The sequence below is a fragment of the Silurus aristotelis genome (assembly GCF_946808225.1).
Source record: "Silurus aristotelis genome assembly, chromosome: 5".
In the NCBI taxonomy this organism is placed as follows: Eukaryota; Metazoa; Chordata; class Actinopteri; order Siluriformes; family Siluridae; genus Silurus; species Silurus aristotelis.
In genome coordinates, this window is record NC_139578.1 from 32,500,550 (window position 1) to 32,518,480 (window position 17,931).

At 38.8% G+C, this 17,931-nt stretch overlaps 1 protein-coding gene and 1 long non-coding RNA gene across 2 annotated transcripts; one reads left to right on the forward strand and one right to left on the reverse strand.

Moving 5' to 3' along the window:
* Positions 1 to 8,125: 8,125 nt before the first annotated feature.
* On the reverse strand, positions 8,126 to 9,838 carry LOC310725917 (regakine-1-like). The gene is made up of 3 exons (XM_083541075.1): positions 9,684 to 9,838; positions 8,531 to 8,642; positions 8,126 to 8,437 (listed from the first exon to the last, which is right to left on the reverse strand). The coding sequence occupies exons 1-3, from the start codon at positions 9,751 to 9,753 to the stop codon at positions 8,332 to 8,334; spliced, it is 288 nt and encodes a 95-aa protein (XP_083397201.1). The 5' UTR covers positions 9,754 to 9,838; the 3' UTR covers positions 8,126 to 8,331.
* Positions 9,839 to 14,979: 5,141 nt separating this feature from the next.
* Positions 14,980 to 17,807, forward strand: LOC310725956. Its single transcript, XR_014533594.1, has 3 exons — positions 14,980 to 15,172; positions 17,055 to 17,143; positions 17,707 to 17,807. It is a non-coding gene; the product is annotated as an uncharacterized lncRNA (long non-coding RNA).
* Positions 17,808 to 17,931: the final 124 nt, after the last annotated feature.

The following is a 17,931-nucleotide window of genomic DNA, read 5'->3' on the forward strand; positions in this document are numbered from 1 at the left end:
ACACGCGAAAGGTCCCTGGTTCGAAACCGGGCCGAAACAGCTTTGTTTTTCGAGCTCTTGACACTTTTGACTTTTGGTCCTTTCAACAGTTTGAGTCTGCTGCGCCAGTCAATGTCAGAAAACAAACACAAATCTAGATAATAAAAGCTCAGCTTTCGTAGTTTCTGTAGTGTAGTGGTCATCACGTTCGCCTCACATGCGAAAGGTCCCTGGTTCGACACCAGGCAGAAACAAGGTTGTGTTTTTGAAGCTAGCGTCACATTCTTAGGCCTGTAAACTGTGTTTCTCGGCAGCATTAGAGAAATTTATAAAACTTTCTTTTATATTGTTTCCGTAGTGTAGTTCTTTAAAGGTACATCCGACAAACAAACGCTCACGGGGCAGACAAAGGTGAACTTTTTGAGCCTGCTTCAGTGTTTGTCCCACTTTCATTTCTATAGGACAAGGTCCTTCTCTAACAGTCAAACAATTACTCCTTTGTGATCTTGCCACCCAGCAAATCAAATGCATAATGTAGAATAATCAAGTATTTTCTTTAATTTAGACATCACATTGATATATATTTGCTTTTCAAAGCCATAACACCTACTAGAGGGTCGGCTGTTGGTGGGAAAGACAGAGGTCTCGTCACAAACATGAAGAAGCCAAGTGATTTTGAAATGTTTTGCCGGTGTCTATGATGGCGGGCGGGTCCATCTAATACACAAACGGCAAGTGTTCAAGGGAAGCAAATAGAAGCAAGACTGCTTAGAGGTTGTTACTTTGGCAACTGAACATAATCACTAAAGGTTTTGCGTTGGCCGGGAATCGAACCCGGGTCAACTGCTTGGAAGGCAGCTATGCTCACCACTATACCACCAACGCCACTCTGGCGGGGGCGAACGTTGCCGAATGAATCCATGCTAGAAGAACGTTAGTCGTTTTGAACTTCTCAGCAAACCGTGTCATTCTCCTGCTCAACTGCAACTGCGAATATATGGAAAAGTGCAAACAGTGACCAAGAAGCTTTTTAACCGCGGTAGTTTCTGTAGTGTAGTGGTCATCACGTTCGCCTAACACGCGAAAGGTTCCTGGTTCGAAACCGGGCAGAAACAGCTTTGTTCTTCGAGCTCTTGACACTTTTGACTTTTGGTCCTTTCAACAGTTTGAGTCTTCTGCGCCAGTCAATGTCAGAAAACAAACACAAATCTAGATAATAAAAGCTCAGTTTTCGTAGTTTCTGTAGTGTAGTGGTCATCACGTTCGCCTCACACGCGAAAGGTCCCTGGTTCGACACCAGGCAGAAACAAGGTTGTGTTTTTGAAGCTAGCGTTACATTCTTAGGCCTGTAAACTGTGTTTCTCGGCAGCATTAGAGAAATTTAGAAAACTTTCTTTTATATTGTTTCCGTAGTGTAGTTCTTTAAAGGTACATCCGACAAACAAACGCTCACGGGGCAGACAAAGGTGAACTTTTTGAGCCTGCTTCAGTGTTTGTCCCACTTTCATTTCTATAGGACAAGGTCCTTCTCTAACAGTCAAACAATTACTCCTTTGTGATTTTGCCACCAAGCAAATCAAATGCATAATGTAGCATAATCAAGTATTTTCTTTAGATCAGACATCACATTGATATATATTTGCTTTTCAAACCCATAACACCTACTAGAGGGTCGGCTGTTGGTGGGAAAGACAGAGGTATTGTCACAAACATGAAGAAGCCAAGTGATTTTGAAATGTTTTGCCGGTGTCTATGATGGCGGGCGGGTCCATGTAATAGACAAACGGCAAGTGTTCTAGGGAAGCAAATAGAAGCAAGACTGCTTAGAGGTTGTTACTTTGGCAACTGAACATAATCACTAAAGGTTTTGCGTTGGCCGGGAATCGAACCCAGGACAACTGCTTGGAAGGCAGCTATGCTCACAACTATACCACCAACGCCACTCTGGCGGGGCCGAACGTTGCCGAATGAATCCATGCTAGAAGAACGTTAGTCGTTTTGAACTTCTCAGCAAACTGGGTCATTCTCCTTCTCAACTGCAACTGCGAATATATGGAAAAGTGCAAACAGTGACCAAGAAGCTTTTTACCCGCGGTAGTTTCTGTAGTGTAGTGGTCATCAAGTTCGCCTAACACGCGAAAGGTCCCTGGTTCGAAACCGGACAGAAACAGCTTTGTTCTTCGAGCTCTTGACACTTTTGACTTTTGGTCCTTTCAACAGTTTGAGTCTGCTGCGCCAGTCAATGTCAGAAAACAAACACAAATCTAGATAATAAAAACTCAGCTTTCGTAGTTTCTGTAGTGTAGTGGTCATCACGTTCGCCTCACACGCGAACGGTCCCTGGTTCGACACCAGGCAGAAACAAGGTTGTGTTTTTGAAGCTAGCGTCACATTCTTAGGCCTGTAAACTGTGTTTCTCGGCAGCATTAGAGAAATTTAGAAAACTTTCTTTTATATTGTTTCCGTAGTGTAGTTCTTTAAAGGTACATCCGACAAACAAACGCTCACGGGGCAGACAAAAGTGAACTTTTTGAGCCTGCTTCAGTGTTTGTCCCACTTTCATTTCTATAGGACAAGGTCCTTCTCTAACAGTCAAACAATTACTCCTTTGTGATCTTGCCACCAAGCAAATCAAATGCATAATGTAGCATAATCAAGTATTTTCTTTAGATCAGACATCACATTGATATATATTTGCTTTTCAAACCCATAACACCTACTAGAGGGTCGGCTGTTGGTGGGAAAGACAGAGGTATTGTCACAAACATGAAGAAGCCAAGTGATTTTGAAATGTTTTGCCGGTGTCTATGATGGCGGGCGGGTCCATGTAATAGACAAACGGCAAGTGTTCTAGGGAAGCAAATAGAAGCAAGACTGCTTAGAGGTTGTTACTTTGGCAACTGAACATAATCACTAAAGGTTTTGCGTTGGCCGGGAATCGAACCCGGGTCAACTGCTTGGAAGGCAGGTACGCCCACCACTATACTACCAACGCCACTCTGGCGGGGGCGAACTTCGCTGAATGAATCCATGCTAGAAGAACGTTAGTCGTTTTGAACTTCTCAGCAAACCGGGTCATTTTCCTGCTCAACTGCAACTGCGAATATATGGAAAAGTGCAAACAGTGACCAAGAAGCTTTTTACCCGCGGTAGTTTCTGTAGTGTAGTGGTCATCACGTTCGCCTAACACGCGAAAGGTCCCTGGTTCGAAACTGGGCAGAAACAGCTTTGTTCTTCGAGCTCTTGACACTTTTGACTTTTGGTCCTTTCAACAGTTTGAGTCTTCTGCGCCAGTCAATGTCAGAAAACAAACACAAATCTAGATAATAAAAGCTCAGCTTTCGTAGTTTCTGTAGTGTAGTGGTCATCACGTTCGCCTCACACGCGAAAGGTCCCTGGTTCGACACCAGGCAGAAACAAGGTTGTGTTTTTGAAGCTAGCTTTACATTCTTAGGCCTGTAAACTGTGTTTCTCGGCAGCATTAGAGAAATTTAGAAAACTTTCTTTTATATTGTTTCCGTTGTGTAGTTCTTTAAAGGTACAACCGACAAACAAACGCTCACGGGGCAGACAAAGGTGAACTTTTTGAGCCTGCTTCAGTGTCTGTCCCACTTTCATTTCTATAGGACAAGGTCCTCCTCTAACAGTCAAACAATTACTCCTTTGTGATCTTGCCACCAAGCAAATCAAATGCATAATGTAGCATAATCAAGTATTTTCTTTAGATGAGACATCACATTGATATATATTTGCTTTTCAAACCCATAACACCTACTAGAGGGTCGGCTGTTGGTGGGAAAGACAGAGGTCTCGTCACAAACATGAAGAAGCCAAGTGATTTTGAAATGTTTTGCCGGTGTCTATGATGACGGGCGGGTCCATCTAATACACAAACGGCAAGTGTTCAAGGGAAGCAAATAGAAGCAAGACTGCTTAGAGGTTGTTACTTTGGCAACTGAACACAATCACTAAAGGTTTTGCGTTGGCCGGGAATCGAACCCAGGTCAACTGCTTGGAAGGCAGCTATGCTCACCACTATACCACCAACGCCACTCTGGCGGGGACGAACGTTGCCGAATGAATCCATGCTAGAAGAACGTTAGTCGTTTTGAACTTCTCAGCAAACCGGGTCATTCTCCTGCTCAACTGCAACTGCGAATATATGGAAAAGTGCAAACAGTGACCAAGAAGCTTTTTACCCGCGGTAGTTTCTGTAGTGTAGTGGTCATCACGTTCGCCTAACACGCGAAAGGTCCCTGGTTCGAAACTGGGCAGAAACAGCTTTGTTCTTCGAGCTCTTGACACTTTTGACTTTTGGTCCTTTCAACAGTTTGAGTCTTCTGCGCCAGTCAATGTCAGAAAACAAACACAAATCTAGATAATAAAAGCTCAGCTTTCGTAGTTCCTGTTGTGTAGTGGTCATTACGTTCGCCTCACACGCGAAAGGTCCCTGGTTCGACACCAGGCAGAAACAAGGTTGTGTTTTTGAAGCTAGCGTTACATTCTTAGGCCTGTAAACTGTGTTACTCGGCAGCATTAGAGAAATTTAGAAAACTTTCTTTTATATTGTTTCCGTAGTGTAGTTCTTTAAAGGTACAACCGACAAACAAACAGGTTGAATGGCGAGAGATTAGTATAACAATTGGTAATGATACAGATAACCCCTCCTATTGATCGATTATAGATACCTTTCTAAAGAGGACACATACCTGTGTATTATACACATATCCATTATTTTGACCATTAAGAGAAGGATAATAGGCCAATATGGATTGACCTGGACCATAGTATTTAGTTAAACACACAGGCATGTGTTTATGAGAAGTATTTTCTTTTCTGTGATTTTTTAAGCCATAATAATAGCATGGTCTTTTTTTAACAGCGTATGTGCCTTCGCCATCTCATAACTTGAAGAAAAATTCCACAATAACGGTTAATGCTACTAAGAATCTGACATACACATGTTAATGTTGTATCGACGAAGAGCTGACCATACTCAGACTTACCACAATACAAAACAGACCGGTATTAGATATCTATTAGCAAAGGAAGGCGGTGTCTACACTGATGATCGGAGATGCACATGCACATCCCAGGGAATGATGAAGACCATGGATCAGTTTCAGACCCTTAGACCAGATGAGGAAGATTGCAAATCATGTTTTTGGATTTATAAAATAAAAATACAGCTGTATGATTCTCTCTAAAAAGAGCTAAGCTTCTGGAAACCATGGGCTTTCTCTTTATATTAAGCGCAAGTGTACTTGTCTTTCATTATGTATATTTATAAATGTATATATTTATGTATTATTTCAATAATTACATGTATAATTAATGCTGTTTCAATATGCCCATTATTTGAATACGCTAAGAAATGTGAGGTGGTATCCAAAAGTTTACACTTGTAACACCAACAGATGGGAGCACAAGGCTGCATGCACAGTCACAGGAAGCACCAATCTCCTTAAGTCAGTGTGCCAATAGACATTGTCCTGTGTGCATCGAGAACTGTGCAACTTAAACCGTATATTCCAGAACCCTGGTGCTACATAAACAACATAAAGCTACATAACAGTAAAACACAGAGTTTAGGATTAGTAAGTGTCCTCGCCACATAAAGTGGATCGTCTGCAAACTGGTGCAAACAGTGCAAAAGACAACACAAGACAGCGTCAGACAAATACACAAAACACAAAATAGCGCCGCCAGTAAACCTGCTGTGTGTTATACAGTGCAGTGTGCAAGACAGAACTGAATGCAGGAGGGTAAACATTGTAAAAAAGTGTAAAAATTTTTTTTTTATAAATGTAAACATAGACAGTTGTGCAAAACAGCAATAGCAGCAGTCAGATAGATGTACAAAAACAGCGTGTACACAGTTGTGTACTAAAAAAGAATATAATATGGGTGGTGCTGAAGACATGGATGTGTGAAATGAGTGTGTTTGAGTTGAGTTTGTAGCGTCTCAGTACAGACGGTTGAGTGAGTGTGTGTGTGTGTGTGTGTGTGTTTCAGTTCAGTCCTGTGTGTTGAGGATCCTGATGGCTTGATAAAAAAACTGTTGCACAGTCTGGATGTGGCGGGGCAAATGCTTCCGGAAACCTCTTTCCTGATGTTTAAAGAGGGAAAAGTGTTATGAGGGGTGTGTGTGAGGGGTGTGTGTGATCGTCCACAATGCTGTTTGCTTTGCGGATGCAGCGTGTGGTGTAAATGTCCATGATAGAGGGGAGAGAGATTCCGATGATCTTCTCAGCTGTCCTCACTATCCTCTGTAGGGTCTTGAGATCCGAGACGGCGCAGGTCCCAAACCAGGCAGTGATGCAGCTGCTCAAGATGCTCTCAGTGGTCACTGGGGCTGTTCTGACCACTTGCTTTACCACGTCTGCAACTTCATCATGGGCAGCAAGTTGAACAAAGAGCAAATATGACATTCTGTTAAAAACTGGGCAAATCTGCCACAGAGATGTTGGACATCATTCATCAAGAGGTGTTTTGAGTGGCAGTAGTTGAAGGGTCATACTAAAAAAGGTTTTTCTTTTTTTTGTAAACTTTGACAATGTTTAGCATAAGGGTCCAACTCTTTAACACGGTAAATAAGTCAAAATGCACGAAATTAGACTTTATTAGCATTAAAAATGTCTAAGCTTTATAGCTGTCAATAAAATAATTTACTCTCTCAATGCACTCTCTCATGCAGGAATCTGTCCCTACATATAATAACTTCTTGGGTTGTTTGATCCTAAATTAAATGGAAACCAATAAAAAAGTTAGATACCCACAACCAAAACGAATTATATATGGATCTTTGAGTGATGTAGTATCAAAATCTGTCCAATAGGTGGCAACAATTTAACAATTTATACGGTAAACTTAACAAGGCGTTCCTTTTTATATTTGCTTTATTTTCCTTGTGGTTTTCAGACATAGTTAAACCTGTGACATTTTGCCTTCTGTGAATTCGGGTGTATGTTTAAAAGTAATTATCATACAGCTGTCATCAAGGAAAATATTTGTGTCCATGACATAATCTTGGTTTTATTTGACTCCTGAAGTCATGGTGTGCAACGAGGCTCATACAGCACATGTGGTACTTATTGAAAAGTACAGGAAAATTTAAATATGTACCATAGAACAAGGGCATCATCAATAAATAAGGGAAAATGGAGCACCATAACCAAAAACACGGCAACGTTTAAGGATCTGTGGTAAGGTCTGAAGAATTGATTTTTCTCTGCATGTGATCCCCCATCTCTCATACGCTATAAAATATGGCAGGTAGATGGAACCCATTTTTTAAATAATATATCAAATCCCCAAACCCATGTGAAATCCTGAAACCATGTGGCAAAATGGGACACCAATTCCAAAAAGTGCATTCATTCCATAATAGTGTTTTTGTGTGTGTGCAAAACAACGCACATAACCAAAAAAAAAAAAAAAAAAAGAAATACCCATGGTGTAGCATTTATGGTGGCAGCATTAATTCCTCCAGAGCATTAAGTACTTGTTGACCCTTAAGTGTCGGCTAGTACTAAACCGAAGATTGAGCATGACAATGAAACATGGATCCAGAATTAATAAACAAATGGCTTAAACTATTTTTCGGAATGGTCTAGCCAAATCCTAGACCTGAATCCAAGAAAAAAAAAGGGGGTGCACTTGTGATGTCTGCCGAATTTGACAGATCTAAAATGATATTGGGGATCCGATGGAGTAGTAATGCAGATAATTGCTGTGATGTAAAGAGGTGCTGGTCCATTTTTGACTTTGTAGGAAAGTATCAGTGTTTTGAACCTGCAGCCAGCTGAGGGTGGTGTGGGAGAACCTAGAAACGTTGAACAGACCCTCGGATAGACTTAACAACTAAAAGAGTGAGCCGACTAATAAAATCAGCAGGTCTTAACAAAGCAGTAGTTTATGGGTGTGAACACTTGTGTAAACATATATATATAAATAAATATATATATATATATATATATATATATATATATATATATATATATATATATATATATATATATATATATATATAGTCGTATCTCCTGATCAGCAAGTACGAAGCATAACCTGTGCTACTCGTGTTGTGTTCATCAGCTGCTACTGATGATGTGGGTGTGTATTTGAATAAAAAATCATTTAAAACTTGTATTTTTTTTAATATGGCTTTATTTTATCAGAGAGAGAAAAAGCATCAATAAATGATATAGTACTTTAAGAAAAGATATAAGGAATAATATTCAGCTTGTTTTTTTTAGGAAAAGGTGATATATAATGAAAAGCGTTATTTCATTAGACCATTTTATTTCTGATACATTCAATAGAGATTTCCAGATTAGCGGTAAATGGGCTGAGTTAGTTTGAGTTATCATACATGCGCTGGTCGAGTAAATCAATGGCCCGCTGCACCCACTTAAATCCTGGGTCCGCGCAGATGCGACTGGAATTCTGGGTAGTGAAACTGGAAAGGAAAGATATACCGTAAATCAGTGCACCATGTTTATCACCAAAATCTTATTATCTTATTATTCGAAATGAACTCAAATGTACTCACATGACTCCACTTTTCGGGCAGTCGTTGCTCGTATTCTCGTACTTTTGAATGGCCCTCACAGGTATCGGCTTCTGGAAGAATTTGAAACAGCAGTCCTCTGGTCCTTTTGCAGCTGGAAAAATTCATTCATTCATTTATTATTGGGAAAAACACTTAAAACACATGCTCACCGTTTACACTGGTATGAGAAATGGCCTAATAAATGTCTACATTGATTTTCTGTGTATTATAAATTTATAAAATTATAAATTATAAATTATAAAATGTATTTTTATTTGTATTGCGCTTTTAACAATGAACACTGTCTCAGAGCAGCTTTACACAGATAATGTGTTGATAAAAAATTAATATGTTCTTTATAAGTGTAAGTTTGTCCCTGATGAACGAGCCGGTGGCGACTGTGGTGAAGGAGAAACTGCCTGAGATGCAGAAGGAAGAAACCTTGAGAAGAACCAGACTCAAGAGGAAACCCTGGGTAATCTGGGTTGTACCAAATGTCCATTTATTACAGATAAACGATGTTGAGGTGCAGTGATGGTGATCAGAAGTGAACTGTAGTCCTGAGTTAGTGTAGCAGACTGTTGACGTTAACTACAGTCCAAATACATCCTCAAATCTCCCGTTGTTACTCCGGAATTTCATGGAACCACCCAAGGTGTTGATGAGAAATAGAAGGCCTGTTCTTTTTTAATGTAATGTATTTATTTGTTTTTATTATTAAAGCTAGCTAACGTTTCTCCAACAGGCTTTGCAGTGACTGTTTTTTTTAATTAAACTATTTAAATTGCGTAAGAAGATAAAGACTTTTACCATTCCGAATTTTAGTCAGACTAAAATTGTTGCTTTAAATTGTTCTGCTTTTAGGCTCGAAACATATAACTGACTTTGAGCTGAAGAGTTTAATAAACAGATGGAAAAAACAAACTTGGATGGATTTCAAGAAATTTAGCAATGGGCCTGAAACCCGATCAAGTATGTGAGTTGAAGGAACTGAACACTAGTTATAAAGCAATATATATATTGTTTTTATGACATAATGTTTGAGTCATTTTCAAAAATTTCTTCAAATAAACATGCAAAATCTATATGTAGCTGAAAAAATCATCAAATTTTGCAAATGCAAGCGTTCGTAGAAAGATAAAAACAATCTTACTGTTGGCCATTGCGTAGTACTGCAGGCAGCCAAAAACCAGCAGAAGTATCAGAACAGGACGAGAGATCATGGTCGCTGATGGCGTTGAGGATGAAGAAGTTATGAAGATATGTATTGTATAATGTTACAATGCAAATTTTTACCTGAGTCTTGGGTTTATATAATGTAAGAGCAAGGGGGGGGGGGGGGGGGAGTGTGGTTTGAGTGAAGGGGAGGTTTGTAGGCAAGAAAATGTTCCACCTTGACTGAGAGAGAAAAAAAAAAAAAAAAGCACCGACTGTGGTTTTCACCAAAGCGGAAAAGAAAAGAGTGGCGTTTAACACTTCGAAGCCAAACTAGCCTCATAGAAATCGTGCTAAACACACATGCATACCGGTAATATCATTAAAACATAAACTACGTCGAGCAATTTGAAGCAATTTGTAACTGTCACCTTCAAAACACAATCACGACCTACAGCAACCAAAATCCAGGTGATTTTCAGAAGGTCAGACAACAGTACAGAATAAACACAGGTTTATTAATCATTCAAGGATGTTCTAGTTTCTAAACATGTCTCAATACAATACAATTTTTCGCAGAAATCTAAACACTAATTAAATGTTTTCACTTTGCAGGTCATGTGCAGGAAAGTGGTGGTTTAGTATTTAAAAGTGTTGGATGGAGATCTTTCTAAATAGCTTCGTCTAGCGAATGCCGTGAATGTTGCATTTTACGGTCATCCTGAAAGCAAGTAGGTTAACACACACAGCTCTACGGGTGCAAACAAAAACTGGTTCTCTCTTCAATCAAATCCACTTGGTCCATTCGTTAAGAAGAACACACTGTGCCCTCTTTTTTTTTTAGAAAAAAAGAAAGACAGAAGACAAAAAGTAGTGTGTGTAATGGAGTGATGGGGTGTGTATATACCATTATATAGTTATAAACTGATCAGAAATAACATGCTTAATATTGTATTCCCAGGGGCACTGCCAAAAAAAAAAAAAAAAAACCACTGTCAAGGCTTGGACTCAAGGCTTAGATTCTCTGTGGTATCTGGCACCTAGACATAGCAGAAGATCCTACAAGTTGTGATATAGAGCTTCCATCAAGTCCCACAGATGCTCAATTGGATTGAAATCTGGGGAATGTGAAGTCTGAAGTATGACACTGCCTTTAGGGAATGCTATTACCATAAGAAGGTGTATTTAGTCTGTTTATGCCGCATTATAATAACATCCACATGGATGCCAAGGTTTACTAGCAGAACACAATCCAGGTTATCACACTGCCTCCACCGGCTTGCCTTCTTTCAGTAGCGCTATTTCTTCACCAGGTAAGCCATGCCTGCACCAAGCAATGCACAGATGCAAAAGAAAATGAGCATCATCCATGGACCAGGTCTGATGCTCACATGTCCCTTTGGGTGGTGCACAGCATTGTGCAAGGAGGTGGTAGCTCAGTCTTAAGCCATTGGACCAGAAGGTCACAAGTTCAAATCCCAGCACCAATCGGCCACTGCTGGACCCTTGAGCACCGCACTTCTCTGTCGTAAGTCACTCTGAACAAGAAGTGACTGTTCTTTGACTTCACAATAAAACTATGCCAAATGCTATAAATGTAAATGCACGATTTCTCTGACTGCAGCATAACTCCACACACAGCAATCTGTAACACTCAGTAATGCGACAAAAAAGGGCCCAAACTGGAATATAATAAAGTTCTTTAATGCAGAAAATTCCAGGAAAAATCCACATAGGTAAGGAGCAATGGAGGGCAGACAAAAACAGAGGTAAAAAAAAATCGAAAAAAAAAAAACCCCCAGCAGATCAGAAGAGTACTGGATCAACAGTCCGAGAGCCAAAATACCGATAATCTGAGCAATACATTTTGGCAGAGCAAAAATTCTGGCAGACAAGATAATGGAGAGCAGACAGAATGGATAGATATATCAAAGGTATAACGGAGAAGAACCTCCTCTCGATCAGAAAACTGCATGAACTTTTTCAGCTCTTCTGTGGAATCGGACCAGAAGACCTGTGAGCGCCCATGACCATCTCACTGGGTCACTGGTTCTCCTGTGTTGATAGGGACTAACCCTTTCAAATCAGGGTAAACCCCACAACCCCCTGCTGTTTGGATGTGCCCTGTATGTCAACTTTGAAAACTGATTGTTTACCCGCTGCCTGATATATCCCACTGCTCGACAGAAGCTACTGTCAAAGATAATTAATGCTACAATTTTATTGTATAAATCTAACTCAATCTGAGCCACCTAATGGTCACTTTTATAGTTACAGGTAGATGAACAAGTCATTTCACAGGGATCATGTTTATATATTATACTGTAGCTGTTTACACTTTGTTTAATACTAGTTTATGATATGTTACAAACATATTGCCCTCAATGACTTACCATAATAGCTCCAAATATGATTACAGACCTGATAATAAACATAGTAGTAATTGTGCAATATTGATCACATGCAGCAGGCATAAAGCGACACATATTATATAAACGTCATGACCAACAAAATTATTTTTAACAGCGTCGTAGCGTACTTCCCCTACCACCTTCAAAGCGCAAGTGTCTTGTGTCATGTGACCCAGAGACAGGCAGGAATTTTTTTCTTTGACTTCACAATAAAACTATACAAATATCGACATATATACAAATATTGATATTTTCAAGGGTTGTATTTATACACAACCTTTTTTTTCTGTAATTAAATGTTTCATATAGAGTCAATTTTTAAGGATATAAATATAAATATTTTGATGTAGTTATTAATTGTTTGTTTGTTTTGCATGCTTTGTTATAATGGTGTTTAATCTGTATTTACCCCTATAGCATATGATGGAAAATGCATTGCAGCAACACGTTTGTTCGTAGTAGACGTTATGCACATTTTTTTGTTTGCTTGTTGTGCTCTCTGATTATATAATTCAGGTTCCTGAAATGGTAGACGTCAAACTACTAAGAAAAAAAAAACTGAAAAAAAAATCATAAAAAATTTTTTTTTTGCTTTTATTACAGGTTAAAATATGACATGTAATTTAACAAAGAGAGTGGAGGCTGAAGTGCAAAATCTGCTTGCTGCAGCTTTTTGCAGTCCTATTTGTGGTCAAGAAAGGAAGAGTAGGGGGTGGAGGAGTGGTTTGATGAGAACGAGAACACTCAGCACCTTATTGTGCAAAAAAAGAAGAAGTTTCACAAACACCGAAAGGAAACACTGCAGGTCTGCGGCATTGTTAGTCGACTCGGTTTTAAAAAGTCCCCCCAACCCTTTCAACAATGTACATTACAGTAAAGGCATTTGGGGGATAAATAAAGGGTAAGTCAGAAATTGTTCAAAATTCTTAATTTAACCAGTTCATCAGTTTTGTAGTATAAAGGCAAACAATAATAAAAAAAAATGCTTGTATAAAGGTTTACATAATAACACAGCAGCAAATACACATTCTTAACACACATTTGTTTATGTGGATTGTCTGCTACATCAATTCCCACATATGGGCTGTTAGAAATACAAAATAAATGGGACACCAGACTACGTGGTTATTTGTCAAACTGTTAAAAATCTTCTATCCACACAGTTGTATAACATGACTTTGACTTTGTGGCCTGCTATAGAGCTCTGACCTCTACCCACCTGATCATCTGTGGGATGAATGTGAAAACTGACTGCACCCCAGGCTTCCTCACCTCACCTACATCAGTATCTGACTTTAAGAACACCCCTGTGGCCACAATTCAGTGGAACATCTTCCAGGAGATTAAATGTGGGGATTAAATGTGGTGTTCAAAAACACATTCTTAGAAGGTGCTTGACTCGCTTCGTTAAGATGACTTCCAGGAAACATTCCAGAAGTGGCAGGAACTCTGGGAGCGCCGTATTGCTGTGCAAGGGGACTGTTTTGACGGTGATAGTGTAAAGATAATGTAGATAAATTTAGTGATTTCTTGTAAACAGAGTTTCCAAATGTTTTCATACCATGTTGTTTTGCATTGAAACAAATCCACTGTTTTGTCTTCCATAAAAAAAAAAACTGACACTTCACGTCAAAATTGTCGCTTTACAGCAAAGTGACAAGAATGAAATACACACCTGATAGAAATGACTCAAGCTGAAGCTTTTTACAGTTTTACACGTGTGTGAGCGGTACAGCCTTTACAGAAGTTTCAGTATGAATCAGGCATTTTTCGGAAATGTTTGAAAACGACACTGTGGATGGAGAGTGAATTAAGATAAAAACTTCAGTTTTATAAATATATATATATATATATATATATATATATATATATATATATATATATATATATATATATATATATATATATATACTCTCTATATATTAGGGGTTTAATGGATCACAGTTAATCCATATAGATCAGGACTCATGGGTCACGTCACCCGAAGATAAATTGCAAATTTTTTTACTTGCAGATTAATCTTAAACTTAAACGATCGCTGTGTGAAAGACAGTTTGTTTTTCCGCTGATTTTGAAGGAGCAGAAGAAATCGGAAAGGCTCCGGCATCAGTTAAATCACATGTATGGGAGCATTTCCTTGCTGTGACGTTTCTTGTAACATATACATACATATATATATATATATATATATATATATATATATATATATATATATATATATATATATATATATATATATATATATATAATATTTATATACACCTCTGTAATTATCAGTAATTCATTCCAGAACTCGTGACGAGTGCAGAAACTGTCGAGTACTGAACAAGTAGTTGGTATATAAATATTAGTAAAAGTGAACACAAGGGAACACAACATGCAGTTTTAAATGAAGGTTTTTATTATTGAGGGAAAACAAAATCCAAGATCATCAAACTCATTTAAATACACAAGTGGACAACTTTTAATAATATTTAAATGAGTTTGATGATCTGAAACATTAAAGTGTGACAAACATGCAAAAAAATAAGAAATCAGGAAGGGGCAAACACTTCTCCACACCACTGTATTTATATATATATATATATATATATATATATATATATATATATATATATATATATATATATATATATATATATTAAGGGTGTAACGATACACACACAATATTTTATAAAAATAAAATAATATATATATTTTTTATTATATTGATTAAATTGAGTAAATATATCATCCTCCAATAATTCACTTAAAAAGCTTCATTTAGTCTTCAATAAAATTCGACCCCATCTGCAGGTGTTTACGGTTTTGTATATAGAGTTTGATCATACAGAAGGGAGGAAATGCCCGTCATTGCCATATCAACACTCGAACACTCAGCATTCAGCAGCGGGTGAAGCCACAAACAGCAGGTGTGAAAAAGTGAGAAATACTCAGTGATGCAGTGGTTAGTTACATCATTCAGAGTTTAAGAGCAATGTAATGAGAGCATGGAAAAAAACCCGAGCGGCATGAAGAAAAGACGGCAGGGTAGGGCTGGAATCGACTCGCCCGTGTGGTGGAAAAGAACAGAAAGGTGGGCAGAAATCATTTGAATGTTATCTTTTGTCTTAATGTGTTTATTAGTGAATTGAAGTGTTATATCTGGATGCATATCGGAAAAATAACAAGGAAGAAAAAAGTCCCTGTTTTCTGGGAAACGTCCCGGATGCTACTGCGGTCAGGGCGGTTCAATTCTTGGGCCATTGTGTACCTGGAAAATCCACCGCTCTAGACGTCACGTCCTGCACAGAAGAAGGACGACTCTATTCACAGCTTCTGCACTGCGCTTTGTCAGAACGTATACAGTGTAATGTGTATGATACACCGATTTATTATTGACAGTTGTTCTGTGTACTGGTCAGTATTTTGCACATCATGTAGTCCGGTGTGTAACTAGTTTTGGAGAAACATTGTCCAAGAGCTTATGTTTTAGGTAGTTCTGGAGCACCTTCATCCAAGAACTTATGTTTTAGATAGTTCTGGAGAAACATGGTCCAAGAGGTTATGACTTAGATAGTTATGTAGCACCTTGGTCTAAGAGCTTATGACTTAAATAGCTTGGACCACCTCAGACCAAGAGGAAGGGTGTTTTATTTGAATTTGACTGTTCCAACTGCATATGGTTGAAATGACTACGAAAGCCACTTGACTCGACTTTACATATTTATTGTATTGACTGATTTTAAATCAGCTGCAGCTTGAAAAGTGTAACATTTGACTTGTGTGTGGCTGTTAATTAAAGTGTGGTTTTGATGTGCTCATTTCTTCACTAATAAAACATCCTTAAAATGGGCCTGAATCGGTCTTTGGTTTCACCATTTAGAAGATGATTAATTGATTAGACGAATTGGAATTTTCTGTATTCTGTATTCTGTATATATCTGTATTTTCAATTGGGTGTGTGTATTTACTACATGAGCTGTGTGTGCGTGTGTGTGTGTGTGTGTGTGTGTGTGTGTGTGTGTGTGTGTGTGTGTGTGTGTGTGTGTGTGTGTGTGTGTGTCTATAGAAGTAAATGGTACCCACCCCAGAACCATGTCTTCACAAACACCCCCTCCTCCACCCCCGATTTCAGTTTTGGGTGATGCTGTTTTTCCCCTGTAAAGGTCTGGTATCTATAAGCTGAAATGTGAAATTGGGCGTCATGTTATCTGTTAGTGAGTGACACTGAGTAGATTAGATTAGATTAGATTAAGTATATGTGATATAGGGTGTATAAACACACACACACACACACACACACACACACACACACACACACACACATATATATATATATATATATATATATATATATATATATATATATATATATATATATATATATATATATACACAGTGATGGGTTTGGATTTGTTAATTTTGAAAAAAATCTTTACTGTGACTCAGAAGAACGAGTCGCCTTAATAGAGTGATTTGTTCATTATTTACTGGATATGCACGAACAATATATCGCAAAATATTAGTAGGTTATAGTAGTTCATCTCTTGACTCTTCTAGTATGAGTCTTACATCCCAGAGCAGTTCAGCAGGATTGAGGTGAGGTGACTGGGCAGGTGGTTCCATGATAAATATCACTCCAGACGTCTGTCTGCTCTCTAAATAACACGTACAGAACTCAGACGTGCGCTTCGACTCATCGTCTTGTCGTACGGTGAAGTCTGTTCCCCTGAGCCGCAGTCCAGACGGAACTTCATGGTGTTGAATTGTGGAATGAGAGCCATGGTGGTTCGCTTTCCGGAACCTTCCCTGCTCCAAAACAACCCCAAACCATGAAACTTCCACCTCCATGTGTGAGTGTGGGGGGTGAGGGAGTCTGATCACATCTTTGTGACTCATCTGTACACAGACCTTTCTTACACTTATTCACTGTCCAATTTATGTGGGATTTTTTTTGTCTTTTACTGAGTGCGTAGGAACAAAAGGAACATGCTGGTGTCTCTCAGAATCCACACTTTACAGCAGAAGAGACCTGCTCAGAGCAGAATCCAGAGCCGGAAATAAGGTAAAAAATAAATATCCTACACAGAGATCATGCAGTAATTATAGTGTTGTGAAAAGAAGTTGGGAAGAGAACGAGGTAGAAGGTAAGTAGGATTATAGTGCAGAAGACCAGAGACTAACAGAGTGCAAAGGGTTCTTTCTTTTTGTGTACAGTTTAATGTAGGAGATCATCAGGGTCATAAACGGGAAGAAAATCTTTTTTTTTCTCTGTAAGGTCCTGTTTTAATTCTAATGAAATCTTAGCATATTGTAATAATTTCTCGCTTAAAGTCTTACGCTTAATGCACCGTTTTGTAATGTCGGTAATACAGAGGCGGATTCTGCACCACGTTGGTTTTCTTATCTGTGGTTGTCAAATCAGTCGGTTTTGTCTCTCACCTTTGCGTGTTGTGAGATTATTATCTAAACCCAGAGTATTTCACCTCACTGTAGGGGTGTCCCCGACTAAGGATTTAATAAGTCGCATTAGAAATGTCAAGTCCTGCCTGCTATCGACTGATAGTCGTATGGTGTGTGTGTGTGTGTGTGTGTGTGTGTGTGTGTGTGTTTGGACGACGACACCAGGTCAACAAGTGGGTAGGACAACTTTTATTTTCTTTCGAACACCGAAACATCTCTCAAATAAAGCAACCGAAATAAAGCGTCTGCCAGCTGATGGATGAAACTGATCAGGTTTTTATTATTTTTTTTACCTCTTTAAAGTTGAAATGGGGGAGTAGGTGGCTCCAGCGGTTAAGGCGCTGGGTTGCCGATCGGAAGGTCTGGGGTTCAAGCACCGGTATCGCCAAG